Here is a 15202-nt window from a genome sequence, read left to right on the forward strand (position 1 = left end):
CATTAAAGGATACTATAACGGTCCTATCAGCACCTGCTGTCAAAATCATGTGACATTTTTCTTCACAAGTATCTGACAGAGGAAAAGCTGCAAGGGCTGTAATTTTTTGTGTGTGCGCATGTAGCTCAAATAGTTTCTCTCCAGTCTGAAAAACAGAACAAAACTTCAAACCAAACCTGCTCAATGAAAATAATGGAAAATATTATGAAAGAAAACTACAACTATTTAGAATAGTTCAGTAAAATGATTTAAGTCCTTACAATATTAAGCAAAAAGTTATAGAGATTCCTTAAATCAGAGCATGGGTCTAACCAGTGTGGCACTGTTTCCAGTGTCATGGGTTTGGGGCTTCAGTTCCCACAAAGTTCAGTCATTTTTGCTAATAGTAAAGAATTGTGAGATAGGGTTCAAAATGAGTGAGAAGGGCTGTCAACTGTCCTTCCTTTTACCAAATTCCTCTTCATTTTGTGTATTTTAGATTGTAAACCATACCCCCAGGAACTGAAATGCTGAATAAAAACAAACCTGAGCATTCCACAAGCACACAATTCCATCATCACCAGCAGATGCAAACCTGATAAACAACAAATTAAAAGTTATATGCATCCATTCAAATAGCCTACAAGATGCTATTTAATATTTACTGTTATTTACTTACTTTACTTTATACCCCACCTTCCTCCCCAAGGGGACTCAAGGCAGTTAACAGTCACACACTTTGATCCATTTTAAACAAGGCAAATACAAACATTAAATAACTAACCAGTATTGTTTGTCTTAGGTTAAAAATACAGTTAAAATACAATAAAAACAATTAAAATGCACCTTAAAACACAAAAAACCACCCACAACCTCTCCAGTGGCATGCCCCTTATCTTTCTCCAAATGCTTGCCTGCAGAAAAAAAGTCTTCACCTGCTTGCAGAAGGCATGCTTTTACAGGTGTAAAAGAGGGTACAAATACAGGGGTGGTTTTTAAAGATTAAAATTTCCAAAATTATATTTTTTTATTACTTTGCATACAATAAAATGAAATCCAACATGAACAAAAAGCTTAAGAAAATGTTATTTCTCTAAAAAAAAATCACCCAACAGAAACCATACCAGAAGTTCAATAAACACCTAAACAGGATGGAGTTTTTTTCTTCACTTTTTCTTTTTACAGATTTAATCTCAAGAACGCAACTATTAATGAACTAGAAGCACAAGTTCTTGTTATTTCAATATCTCATAACTGTAAAAGGCACTAGCCCTCACTTAAATTGTCTGGTTACTTCTCTTTTCTACTCCAAAGCATTCAATTTATTTGCATTTCTACCACCTCAAGGGAGCAATTTCTTACATAAGCGATATTATCTGTGAGGTAGGAACTCATATAATACCAATGTCCATTGGTATTATATGACATTTCAAACTTCCCTGCTTGCAGTGCTGCCGATTCTCATACCATACAAATCTCTGCCTCATGCAAGTAAATGACTAGTACAAATTAGTAAAAAGGTAAAGAACTATTTTACTATAATATATGACGTAGGGCAGCACACATTGCATATAGTTTAATTTCCACACGACACAAGGAAGCAGACCCAGGCTTGCCTCTTAGTTTGAACTCAACAAAGGCTGGAGCACATCAAATTAGAAAATGCATGTTTACTACTTAAACCATCTTTAGAGTTTATCTAAAATATGTATGGATGAAGTGACACAAAGTACAAATAGGAAACACCAGTTAACCATGTCTTAAAAGATAAATTGAAATCCAAAACTTTATATATACTAGCATTGCCATAATCTGGGATTATTTTCTTAATTCTATTAAGAAAAGTTATTCTATAAAATAAAGCTATTTATCTCTCAACACAGAGAAGAGCTAGCTTGTCTTTAAAATAATCAGAAATATGAAGCCCAGGATTTCATGTGAAGAACTCATGACAAAACTATCAATCCCTCAAATGGATTCTTTTCACCAAGATGGTGTTTCATGGGTCACCTGATTCTTTTCCAGTCATGATCACCATCCTCTATAACCTTGTCTGCTTCCTGGAGGAGCAAGAAATGGTCAAACGAGCAACAGAGAAAGCTATTCTTAAAGTGTGCTATGAATTCAGTCTAGTTTAATGTGTCAAATGCTAGAGTATTACTCGCAATTTTATCTCATTCCATTTTTTGGAAGACTCTTGCTGAGGCTTAGCCTTCTTTAGTGATCTTGCAATCAATATGACCCTCTCCTCATGTTCAAAAACACAAAAGAAAAGAAGTGAAAAGCAGCTGTCTGTTAGGTTGATACAGGATTTATTTAGTATCTTCAGAAACCAATCTAAGAAAATTTTCCACTCACTGGTTTTAGCTGAGCCACCGCGAAAACAAGAAAATCCTCCTGCAAAATTCTCAATAAGATGATATTATCTAAAGAGCTGAAGCGTGAAACCTGGCTTACAACAGTTGACAAAAATGCAATGAAAGAACGATGAAAACTAAATAAAACCGTTTCAGAAACCAAGCAACAATGCTAATGTTATTTGAAGGAATCAAATAAGGTGCTGGTGCCTGGTTTGGAACTGCTCTTAATCACTATGTATACCAGATATTTAAAAGTAGAATAAACTGTTAGAAGAATAAACATTATTTTACCCTTTTATATAGGAATTCATCTTTTCCTTTGGCTAATGCAAAATTATAAAAGTAATGTCTTACCTATAATCATCTATTGCCACTAAAAATCGCACTATGTCATGATGACCTTTCAATACAAGGAGCTCCGTATAAGGATTCTGTGTTTGCTCTTCACCAATGGGCTGCACAGATTTCTAGAAATCCATAAAGTCAGAAAAATAAAACTGTAAGTTTGCTTAAATTAAATCTCTCCACAACAGATTTCCTATCATTATTGGTATTACCTTATCTACAATGTACATCTATATTTAATAAAATTACACTAAATATAAGAAGTGCTGTGCAGTCATGATCAGAAAGTACTAAAAGTACCAGCAGCTTTAAAACCAGGTAGGTTCTAGCCCCACATATTAAGACTTTATCAATGACATTAAAACAATTAGTCTGATTATATTAATTTTTTACTTGGAAGAAAGTCATCTATTTTCAATAGGATATCTCTTATAGTAGGTCTGCACAGAAATATTGCCATAGCTGTATAAGAATAGTGCAGGGGTCCCCAAACGAAGGCCTGGGGGCCGGATGTGGCCCTCCACGGTGATTTATCTGGCCTCCGCCCTCAGTTTTAGACTTAGGCTTGCCCTAAGTCTGAAATGACTTGAAGGCACATAACAACAACAATCCTAATTAACTTGACTATCTCATTAGCAAGAAGCAGGCCCACACTTCCCATTGAAACCTTGGTAGATTTATGTTGGTTAAATTTGTTCTTATTTTAAATATTGTATTGTTCTTTCATTGTTTTTTTTTTTTTGCACTACAAATAAGACATGTGCAGTGTGCATAGGAATTTGTTCATTTTTTTTTCAAACTATAGTCTGGTCCCCCAACACTCTGAGGGACCTTGGATCATCTCTCTGCTTAAAAAGTTTGAGGTCTCCTGGAATAATGGGACTATCTGGCAAGCATTTTGTGGACAAATCATTAACATATGTACAGTTAACAGTCACAGTCAACATAGGGGCAATACTGGAGGCAGCCAAGGTATCACTATTCCAGGTTCTTTGGATACCTTTCATATTGTTCAAAAATATAGAAGCACTTATCTGGATTGTTGCCCACCATGGCTAGTAAAAGCAGGATGGATTTGAAGCTTTGGATTTTGGCAGCAATAAACAATTTGTTGAAAAAATGGTTGCTGCTCCCCTTAAAGAAATAGTAATGTGGCTTTTACAAAAGAAAATTATTTTAGACCTTATGTAAACAACCAATGTCTGGTCTCCAATATTCTCTTTTTGAGAAACTCTGGACAAAATGGAAGCCTCCGTTTTTGAGATTTAGGAGAAAATAGATTCAGAATCTCAGATGGATACAGACCAAACTAATACTCAATTTTAGGTGTATATATTTTACAAAAATTTAAAGTGTTTTATCCTGTTCAATAGGTACTGCTCCGGCAGGTAGGTAACTACACTCCATGCAGTCATGCCGGTCACATGACCTTGGAGATGTCTATGGACAACGGCAGCTCTTCGGCTTAGAAATGGAGATGAGCACCAACCCCCAGAGTTGGACACAACTAGACTTAATGTCAGGGGAAAACCTTTACCTCTACCTATAACTTAAGCCATCAAAAAAATTCACAGAGTAATTCTGGGGGACTGTTTTATTATAATCACTTATACCTTGTTAGTCATTTATTTCCATACAGTGCTTTGCTGGTGGTAGTCCATTCTAGTGACTTTAAAATACAACATGATCCTCATATCTGCAGGATAGACATTTGTGGTTTCATTTATCCATGTCGAAATAGGAAGGACAAAAAGAGGAAGCCTGCTCTACAAATGGGTTGACTCAATTAAAGAAGAGTCTGTAAGACTCAAGCAGGGTTATCATCTCTTGGGGCACATCTACACAGACCATTTTATGCAGCTTCTCACTGGTATCTTAAAAGGTGGTTTCACTGTGCAGATGATTACATAGGAAATCCTGGAACCAGTTTGAGGCCCAGATGATGATTACACAGACCACTGGTGTGCACTAAAGTCTTTCTTTTATGAGGGTTTGTTGTCTGGCTGCTGCAGTTTGAAGGTAGCTTCCAGCTACATTAAATGGTCAGTGTAGACAGGGCCTTGAAGGTTTTCCATTCCCATTGGTCAGTCATAGGTGGAAGTTGCCTGGAGGGCAAAGAACAAGTGAGCATTGCCAAGTGATATTTTTATTTATTCATTTACTATATTTTTAGCCCGCTCTCCTCATCCCGAAGGGGACTCAGAGCAGCTTCCAAGTTGGAAATATCACATGCCATACAAACAACAAACATTAATTCGTTAGAATCAGCTATTAAAACCACACAAATCTGAAGTCATAGTCCAGAAGCCATGCTTGTCCTGGCTAGTTATATATTATTGATCTTGTTCTTATTACACAAGGAGCAACCACCCGTCTACATCTTGGAAATTACAACCTTCTTCAAACCTCCTCTAGTAATTTATCTATGATTCTGTCTGCTTACTGTTTTGTATGTATGTTCTGGTATGTACAGTAGAGTCTCACTTATCCAACATAAACGGGCTGGCAGAACGTTGGATAAGCAAATATGTTGGATAATAAGGAGGCATTAAAGAAAAGCCTATTAAACATCAAATTAGGTTATGATTTTACAAATGAAGCACCAAAACATCATGTTAGACAACAAATTTGGCAGAAAAAGTAGTTCAATATGCAGTAATGCTATGTAGTAATTACTGTATTTATGAATTTAGCACCAAAATATCACGATGTATTGAAAACATTTGACTACAAAAATGCGTTGGATAATCCAGAACGTTGGATAAGCGAGTGTTGGATAAGTGAGACTCTACTGTAGCTTCTTTTGCTCTATGTTTCCTGAGAGGTTGTGGGAGGGGCTGATCTGAGACTGCTCAGATCACAGACTCCATTTTAGAGACTTCTTCGATTTTGGATTGTTAAGAGCAAGCATTGCATAATAAATAAGTTTAAAAGCATTCAAATAAAGGAATCACAAACAGCTAAATAGTTTTAGACCAAAAGTGGGCAATAGCAATCGCATTGTCTATAGTTTTAAACAACTCCTCCTCCGTGTATGACGTAGGGCATAGTGGGCAAGCATACATATGAGGAGTTGTTTATTCTGCTCCACAGTCACACAAGGTGGAGGACTCCTCCAGGTAGTGCCATCTTGCCAGGTTGTCTTTTGATTTGCCCACTCCGTTTTTCAGTCTGTTTAGGGACTTCCAAGTTGCCCATTCTTGGTTTGCCCCTGGAGGCAGACCCTCATGGGGGGCCATCCAGTTGGGATTGCCTGGTTTACTGCCCAGAGGGACACCCTTGCTGTTGCTGGGAGAACATCAAGAGGAGTGGTTGTTCTCATGAAGCTCCTCCTTGACCGGAGTCTACTGGGAGGAGGCTGATAGTCATGCATGGCCATATACTATTGATCTCATCCAGGAGATCATCCAGTCTCACAGATGTGAACCGGCAACCTTCAGATCAGCAGTTCAGCCGGCACAAGGGATTGCGCCACCACGGCTCCTACATAAAAGGGGGTGGGTCAACAAGAAGTGAGAGAAATCATAGAATCATAGAACATTAGAGTTGGAAGAGACCACATGGGCCATCTAGTCCGGTGGTTCTCATCCTGGGCCCCTCAGAAGTTTTTGAATTACAACTCCCAGAAATCCCAGCCAGTTTCCCAGCTGTTAGGATTTCTAGGAGTTGAAGGCCAAAAACATCTGGGGACCCCAGGTTGAGAACCACCGGTCTAGTCCAACCGCCTGCCATGCAGGCAAAGCACAATCAAATCTACGCCTAGGAAGGCAAATTCTACTCCTAGGAAGGCTTACTGTACAATGCCTCAGGTCGGGCATGGCCCAATTGTCCAAAACACCTGCAGGGTCGAAGTTGGCCCATGTCTGCCGTAGGGGACATCATTTTAATTCAGGCATGGGCCAACTTTGGCCCTCCAGGGGTTTTGGACTTCAATTCCCACAATTCCTGGCCTCAGGCCCCTTCCTTTTCCCCCCACAGCCGAAGGGCCTGAGGCCAGGAATTGTGGGAGTTGAAGTCCAAACCCCTGGAGGGCCAAAGTTGGCCCATGCCTGTTTAAATTGGACACCAATAAGAGGGAGGCCAGAGTCTGTTTGGCCCCTCACTATCAGCGCCCGGTTCCCTCAGCCGCGGGTCTGCCTTCCTGTCTCTTTACCTCGACCAGGCCCTGAGGCTCGCGTCCCCCGCCTATCAGCCATCGCAGCATCGCGAAGAGGCGGCCCTCAGCCCTCTCGGTCACGTGACGTTTGCAGTTTGTCCCTCCCGCCCTGCCGTAGCTGCGCCTAGCAACCACAGGGGCAAAGCGAAAGGAAGGCCCTCCTTCCGCTGCTTAATCGACCGCCGATGCTTCCGAGTGAGAGAACGCGCGTCGCTTTCCCTGTCGATGGAAAGGGAGGCACAAGGAGTCGAGTACCGAGCGAGCGATCTCCTTTCTGTGCTCTCGAGCTGCGCTTGCGCAGTAGAATGAATGCAATTCCACACTCCACTTTAATTGCCATGGCTCAATGCTATTGGATTTCCTGAGGGTTGTTGGTCCCTTCTACACTTCCATATAATCCAGATTATTATCAAGGCAAATAAATAAACCCCATTATTTGCTTTGAACTGAATTATATGAGTCCACACAGCCATATAATCCAGTTCCAATCAGATAATTTGCATTTTATATGGCAGTGTAGAAGGGGCCTTTGTCAAACATTAAACCTTCCACATTGAACTGGATTATATGGCTGTGTGGACTCTAAGGTTCAAAGCAGATATTGTGGATTATCTGCCTTGATATTCTGTGTTATATGGCTGTGTGGGAGAGCCCTACAGCTCCTGGGATTCCAGAGCATTGAGCCATGGCAGTTTAAAGTGGTGTCACACTGCATTAATTCTGCAATGCGGATGTACCAAAGAGTACCCCCACTTAAACTTAACAGAAGCAAGATAATAACCAGGAGCAGTTTCCACTACAAGTCCACACCAAGAAAGGTTTGAACTGGCTTTCTGTCCCATGTTTTTCCAAGTTTTTCCCCATTTTTTTTCTAATCAGAAATTAATTACTTAATTTGTTTTCATTGGCAGCACTAAGAGGTGTCCATGCAGAACGCAGTTGGGAAATGTGCAGCCTCCCCAGTCTGGTCAATCTAGGCACAGGCGAGGTCTTTCTTTAGAAACCTACAACATGGTGAAAATTCCCCAATATCCCCTAGAGCAGGCATGGGCAAACTGGCCCTTCAGGTGTTTTGGACTTCAACTCCCATAATGCCTAACAACCAGTCTAGAGGGCCCAAGTTTGCCCATGCCTGCTCTAGGGGATATTGGGGCATTTTCATCATGTTTTAGGTTTCTGAAGAAAGGCCTCTCCTGTGCCGATAGGGATATTGCATCTCTGCTCCCACCATAGCACCATGAAGCCAATCTAGAGCCCTCTTGTTCTAGGCTATCTCTTGATGGGAGTTGCATCTACACTGTAGAACTAATGCAGTCTGACACCACTTTAACTGACATGGCTCAGTGCTATGGAATCATGGAAACTGTAGTTTTACACAGTGTTCTCTGCCAAAGAGTTCTGGTGCCTCATTAAACTACAGTTACCAAGATTCTATAGCATTGAGCCATGGCAATTAAAGTGGTGTCAAACTGCATTGATAGATGAAGGAACAAGCTGAGAATCAATCCCGACAAGACAGAGGCCCTCCTGGTCAGTCGCGTCGGATCGGGGTATTGGGTGGCAACCTGTGCTGGACGGGGTTGCACTCCCCCTGAAATCACAGGTCCGCAGTTTGGGGGTCCTCCTGGATTCAGCATTGACGCTTGAAGCACAGGTGTCAGCGGTGGCCGGGAGGGCCTTCGCACAACTCAAACTTGTGCGCCAACTGCGACCATACCTCGTGAAGTCTGACTTGATCACGGTGGTCCATGCCTTAGTTACCTCTAGACTGGACTACTGTAATGCGCTCTACGTGGGGCTTCCCTTGAAGACGGCCCGGAAATTACAATTGGTCCAACGCTCGGCTGCCAGATTAATAACGGGGGCAAGTTACAGGGAGAGATCCACTCCCTTGTTTAAGGAGCTCCACTGGCTGCCGTTCATCTTCCGTCCCAATTCAAGGTGCAGACCATCATCTATAAAGCCCTAAACGGTTTGGGACCCACCTACCTTCGTGACCGTATCTCCTATCATAAACCTGCCCGATCTCTGCGATCATCCGGGGAGGCCCTTTTATATCCCAGGCCCGCCTTGTGAGTACAAGGGAGAGGGCCTTTTCTGCTGTGGCCCCCTGACTATGGAATTCACTACCCATTGAAATCAGGCAAGCTCCCACTCTGTTAGCTTTTAGGAAAGACCTGAAAACATGGCTCTTCCGCTGTGCTTTTGGTGAGTAATTACTGCTATATATTTCTTTGTTACTCCCCCCCAACATCTATCCTCCAGACTCTTCCACTTTCATGTGTCCCTGTCCAAAGTGGAGTACTCCCCTGTCCCTCTCACTCCGAGTTTTTATCTTTGTGTCCATGTGGCCTGCCCTTGTTTTTACTGTTTCTTTGATTTTTTGATGTAATGTATATTATCATCCATTGTATTGTTTTAATTGTGTTATGATATGCTGTTTTATATTTTATTATATTGTATCGCTCTGGGCATGGCCCCATGTTAGCCGCCCCGAGTCCCCGTTGGGGAGATGGTGGCGGGGTATAAATAAAGTGTTGTTATTATTATTATTATTATTATTATTATTATTATTATTATTATTATTATAGATGCACCCTGGAACACTCTCAGTGCGACTGCTGTTTCTTTGTTAGTAAAACTGACAAGGACATGCAGAATACCTGATTCAAAGGCATGTTTCAAAGGCCCCATCTACACTGTATATAAAATCCAGATCATCTGCTTTGAACTGGATTATATGGCAGTGTAGACACATATAATACAGTTCGAAGCAGATAATGTGGATTAACTGCTTTGATAATCTGGATTATATGGCAATGTAGAAGGGGCCACAGATGAAAACTGGCAGATGGGAAGCCAAGTGATATCAGAATGTGGTTAAGATGGAGAAATGTTACTGATGAAGAGGAAGAAACAAGCCAGGAGAGGCTACAATGGTTTGCTTTTGCTTGAGCTTTCTGGAAAGGGCAAGATCCAGATAAATGGAAGCTTTTACGTGTGCCCGTGATCCAGAGTCACCCGCAGAACAGTAACATGCCACTCAGGTTTTCAGAACAAAATACAGGAACTTTACTGATTCCAAGAAATCAAAAAACAAAACAAAAAACAAAAAAAACACAGTCGTATTTACAATGGTCCCTCTGATCACTTCCAGAAGTCCACAGTCATAAACAGTCCCTTCTCAGTCCACAAATCTGCTTCAGAGAAGAATACAGTCCTGGTTCTTCAACCTCGTTTCTCAGCAGCAAATAGGCCTCAAAATAGCAAGGCCCCTCTGAGTACACTGCTCTCTTCACCAACAGTACTCAGTCAGCACTGAAAGCTTGTCCAAACTGGTTCTGCAGTAGCAGAACAGAAACAGTATCAAATCAATCCCCAGGTCTTTGCAGGCTCAGCCAATTGGCTTCATGCACTTTATTTTCCAGTTAACACACATAGTACAGTATCTTTGCAAGCCATGACAGCAAGGGCCCTTCCACACAGCCATATAACCCAGAATACCAAGGCAGATAATCCCACATTATCTGAGTGTGGACTCAGATAACCCTGTTCAAAGTAGATATTGTGGGATTTTCTGCCTTGATATTCTGGGATATAGGGCTGTGTGGAAGGGCCCTGGGTTACCTGAGGGCCCTTCCAGACAGGCCCTATTTCCCAGGATCTGATCCCAGGTTTTCTGCTTATCCCAGATTATCTGGTAGTGGGGACTCATATAATCCAGTTTAAAACAGAAAACCTGGGATCAGATCCTGGGATGTAGGGCCTGTCTGGAAGGTCCACACTGCCATACAACCCAGTTCAAAGCAGATAATGTTGGATTTTATACAACTGTGTGAAAAGGGCCTAAACTAAGGACAAGAAGGGAAAGTAAAAGGAGGGACAGGACATTTCAAAAGCAACAGAAAAAGTGGTATAGTAGAAGAGACAGTGGGAGGGTATGTTTTTCCCTCATCGATCTGGTTCTGTATAAAATAACTATTCCTCTTTAGCAACGTTTACAACATGGAATGGAAACCAATTAAGTGGCATTTTGCACTACTGTAAACATATGTGCATTTAGCCTGGGGCTGCCTTCCTCACACTGTCACCTTTCAGATGAGATAGGCTACAAATGCTGCCATCTGGCTAGACATGCTGGATAAGGATGATGGAAATTGCAATCCAATACATCCAGAGGGCACCTAAGTGGGAACAGCAGCTATTAAGTCAAAACACATCTACCCAAACACATCTTTTAAAGATTTATATCTGCTGTGTGGATGAAAAGTGCAGTATACATACAACAAATAAATAAATGCCCAGTGGTACTCTGCTCAGAAATGATAAATATTGAACTGGCTTAAACCGTCCCTAGCACATAGTGCATATCAAAAAGCAGCTTAAAGGTGAGCTGGCATGCAAAACGTCTGTTCCATCCCTTGTGTTTAAAGAAAATTGCTATTGATGGGAGCGCTCTTAATGCAAATTAGCTGAAAGGAGCTTTCGCTAGGATACGTCTTGGTGACTTAATTGAGCCCTTCTTTTTGTCACGATTTTTGTATTCTAGAAAGAAATGGTAGATTGCTTAATGGGAGCCAAGAGACGTGCCGTAGTATAAAATTGAACTGATCTCTCCCACAGTATCCCTAATAGCTTTTCATTCATAATTACAGTATTCCTAATGAGTGTTTTGGTGATGATAGAAATATACCATATATTATCCATTGCCTCATTCCAGTGCAGGCTTTTTAGCTAATGGCATATTGGCACCGACTGTGCACAATCAACGATGAAACATTAGAAACATTAAAAGGTTTACCATCTTTCTCATAGAGCAGTTTCCCTCAAACTGCTGCTTTCTGTAGGTTTTGTGCAACCACCACTATAATCCTCAGGCATTGTTTCTGATGGGAATCGTAGTCAGTAACATCTGGAAGGCACCAAGTTGAGACAGAGTTCTGTATTTTGTTTTTTGTTTTGATGATATTATTTGTAATACTTCAAAGCTGTTCCCATATTCATACACAGTTTGGGGTGCATCTTCACTGTTTAATTAATGCAGTATAACACCACTTTAATTGCCGTGGCTCAATGCTATGGAATCCTAAGGTTTGTAGTTTGGTGGGGCACCAGCACTCTTTTGCAGGGAAAAAAACCCAAAACCTTTTAAAACGACAGCTCCCATGATTCCATAGTATTGAACCACAGCTATTAAAGTGGTGTGAAACTATTAATTATACAGCGCAGTTATAGTGATGTCAAACTGTATTAATTTCACAGTGTAGATGGCTAATAGGAACCCTGTCAAATCAAGGAAAGTAGCTGTGATATTTGTAAGCACCCACAGGTGGCATTATAACCTTCTTTTCCCACTGTATTTGTTTTCTTAATGAAAGAATCTGACTGTGATTTAAGCATAATTTTGATGGATCCAAACAAAGGAATTACAGCCACACCTTCCGCTGTTTATTTTTGAAGACTTGCCTTTGTACACATCTCAGGCAGCCCAGTGCAATAGCTGTGAACCCATCTATGAGATATAAAATCATGTCCCTTAACTGTTTTCAGCATATTAAAGTCCACAAGATAATGAAGTCCTGCAGCAACTCTTCACTAAAAAGTGCCATTCGGTTTTTAAAGATTATAACTATAGTCAAATTAGTTACATTCCACCAGCTTTATGGAGAAAGTGTGAATTCAATTACTGCTATGGTTTTTATTACACATGAATATTAAACTGATACTATATAATAATGGAAACTATGGAGGATTCTTGTGGATTGGCCAACGAGATATTGTAAGAGGGAAAACTGGACACTTTATCCTGTCATAGAAAAGGACAGTTCTTTTAAAGATTCAACTGGCACCCTTTTTGATGTTGTCTGTAGTCTTCTTTCTGGCTCATGGTGTAATGAAAGATTTTCGTTTAGAAAACCCCCAATTAATCATTTGCAATGAAAAAAGAGGCTCTTAGGTAGTAAAGCTAGAAGAAAACTTTTGCTTATGATCCTGGGGATTTTCTGCCATTATCAGCGCTTAGAAAACCTACTTGTTTCAATTTAAACTCCTAGAATTTCCTTGACATCATAGGCTCCTTCCACACAGCTGTATAAAATCCACATTGAACTGCATTATATGTCAGTGTGGACTCAGATCATCCAGGTCAAACCAGATATAGGCCCCTTCCACATAGCTGAATAAAATCCAACATTTTCTGCTTTGAACTTTATTATTTTATTTATTTATTTAAAATATTTATATTCTGCCCTTCACCCTGAAGGGGACTCAGGCCAGAGCACAACATATATACATCAGACATTCAATGCTGGGACAGAAAATAAACTATAAACACTAAAATCAGTTATCTTCACATTAAAACAATTATTTAAAACCATCACAAGTCAGCCGTACCGGATCCAGTCAGCAGGGTGAAATTTCCTATTATATGGCAGTGTGGACATAGATAACCCACTTCAAAGTAGATATTGTGGGATTTTCTGCCTTGATATTCTGGGATATAGGGCTGTGTGGAAGGGCCCATAGTGGATTATCTGCCTTGATATTATGGGTTATATAGCTGTGTGGAATGGCCCATAGATAGTGTCCATTCAGGCTGGGCATTTCTGGAAGCTGTAGTACAGAAAAGTAATTTTCCCAAGTCTCTGTTTATAGTATTAGACTATGCAGATCAGTGGGAAGTTCCAGCATGGCAGCTTCTTATATATGTATGTTTGAGTTAGTTGTACAAATGAGCCCTGCAACAAAATGTTGCAGCCATGCATTCTTCCAGTATAGTCCACCCCATTTTCCTTTCCCATCAATTTTCTTTCTCTTCCAACAGTCAGTCAGCATTCCATAGCCATAGACCAGACCCCATGTACACTGCCATATAATCTAGTTTCTGAATTCAAACTATCTGCTTTGAATTTGATTATATGGTAGTGTAGATCCAACCTTGGTCTCAGAGGAAGCCAATGGAACATGCCTTCTGAAATATCTTGTCCATGATTGGTTTGCCTTGGGATAACCCTGAGTCAGAAATGTGTTAAAAGTGCGTAAGAACAACAATAAATTAGTAGAAATTGCTCCTCAAGTGCCATTCTTTGCAAAGTGGTTCATATGATAGATTAAATAGGAGAGAAAACTGCAGGGCCTTATTGCAAATATGCAGAAATAATTCCACCTCATACTGTGCTACTCCTTTCCTGTTTTGTCCTACACAAAAACTATCACAGATAAAGTATGATAAAAGGCTGTTTCACATTGCCTTGAAGTTTATGTGTGTGTTGAAGGTTTCAAACTGGGCTCCTAATGATGACTACAGAACTGATGGTTGTTGTTTGTTGCTATCAAGTTGGTTACAATTTATGGTAACCCTATGGATCAGAGACCTCCAAGACATAGTTCTTATCACGAAGAAGTTCTTCCTCATGGAACCTCTTTTCCTGAAATTGGGAGGAATCTCTTCTGCAATTTGAATGCATTGCTCCATGCCGCATTCTCCAGAGCAGGAGAATGACAAACTTGCTCCCTCCTCAATATGACATCCACTCAAATAAACATGGCTCTCATATCCCCTCTCAGCTTTCATTTCCACTGAGCTATGGCAATTAAATTGATCTCAGACTGCAGTAATTCTGCACCGGAGAATTGGTGCTTCCACCCAGCATCTGCTGCCTGAGGCAGTTGCCTCACCCTATCTAACACAAGGGCTGGTCTAAGATGAACATTCCCTTGCAGGATTTTTGGAAACACTGGATTTAGAGACAAACAAAATAAACCCCTATACAGGCAATCCCCAAGTTATGAGCAAGATAGGTTCTGTAGGTTTGTTCTTAAGTTGAATTTGTATGTAAGTTGGAACAGGTACATTTTCTAAGTGTAACTCCAGCCAAATATATTATATACATATTACATATACATATATTAGCTTTGGATAGCATAGGGAAGGGTTAACATCCCTGTGGTGTTTGTTTTGCTGACTGTGCCCCCATTCAGAAGATTTCACCTCATTTTCTATCCCTCTGATAATTGGATTTTGGAAATGTAGGCTTACTGTGGAAACAAGGATGGTGATAAAGCTTCAGTAGAGACCCCTTTCCCCATGATAACTTTCAGGAGTGAATTTCTTAATGATGATTTGTACGTCGAGTGTGTTGACGGTTGTAGAAATGAATAAATAGAAGCTTTACCACAGTTTCTGAATCAAGATAAACCCTGCAGTATAATAAAATGTCACTCAGGCTTGTGCAACAAGTAACAGTATCTTTAGTTCAAAAGTTCAAACAGGGCAACAATCTATATACATTGTTCCCTCACTTATTGCGGGGGTTAGGTTCCAGGACCACCCGCAATAAGTGAAAATCCACGAAGTAGGGAC

General features: G+C 40.6%; 1 protein-coding gene across 4 annotated transcripts in view; it reads right to left on the reverse strand.

Annotated features, from left to right (window-relative positions):
* wdr41 (WD repeat domain 41) overlaps positions 1-7010 on the reverse strand; it is a 32901-nt gene extending 25891 nt beyond the window's left edge. For 3 of the 4 annotated variants that reach the window (XR_010003568.1, XR_010003567.1, XM_003216356.4), the window contains exons 1-4: positions 6838-7009; positions 2694-2806; positions 526-574; positions 14-145 (exon numbers count right to left, since the gene is read on the reverse strand). Coding sequence is in view for 2 of the 4 variants with exons in the window: in XM_003216356.4 (XP_003216404.2) it covers positions 14-145; positions 526-574; positions 2694-2806; positions 6838-6888 (345 nt within the window). In the remaining 2 variants the exon portion in view is untranslated. Of the gene's footprint in view, positions 1-13; positions 146-525; positions 575-2693; positions 2807-6837 lie in introns of all 4 variants that reach the window. The other variant, XM_008102924.3, reaches the window with a different exon arrangement.
* Between the last annotated feature and the right edge of the window lie 8192 nt (positions 7011-15202).

The sequence above is a fragment of the Anolis carolinensis genome, chromosome 2 (assembly GCF_035594765.1).
Source record: "Anolis carolinensis isolate JA03-04 chromosome 2, rAnoCar3.1.pri, whole genome shotgun sequence".
NCBI classification, from domain to species: domain Eukaryota; kingdom Metazoa; phylum Chordata; class Lepidosauria; order Squamata; family Dactyloidae; genus Anolis; species Anolis carolinensis.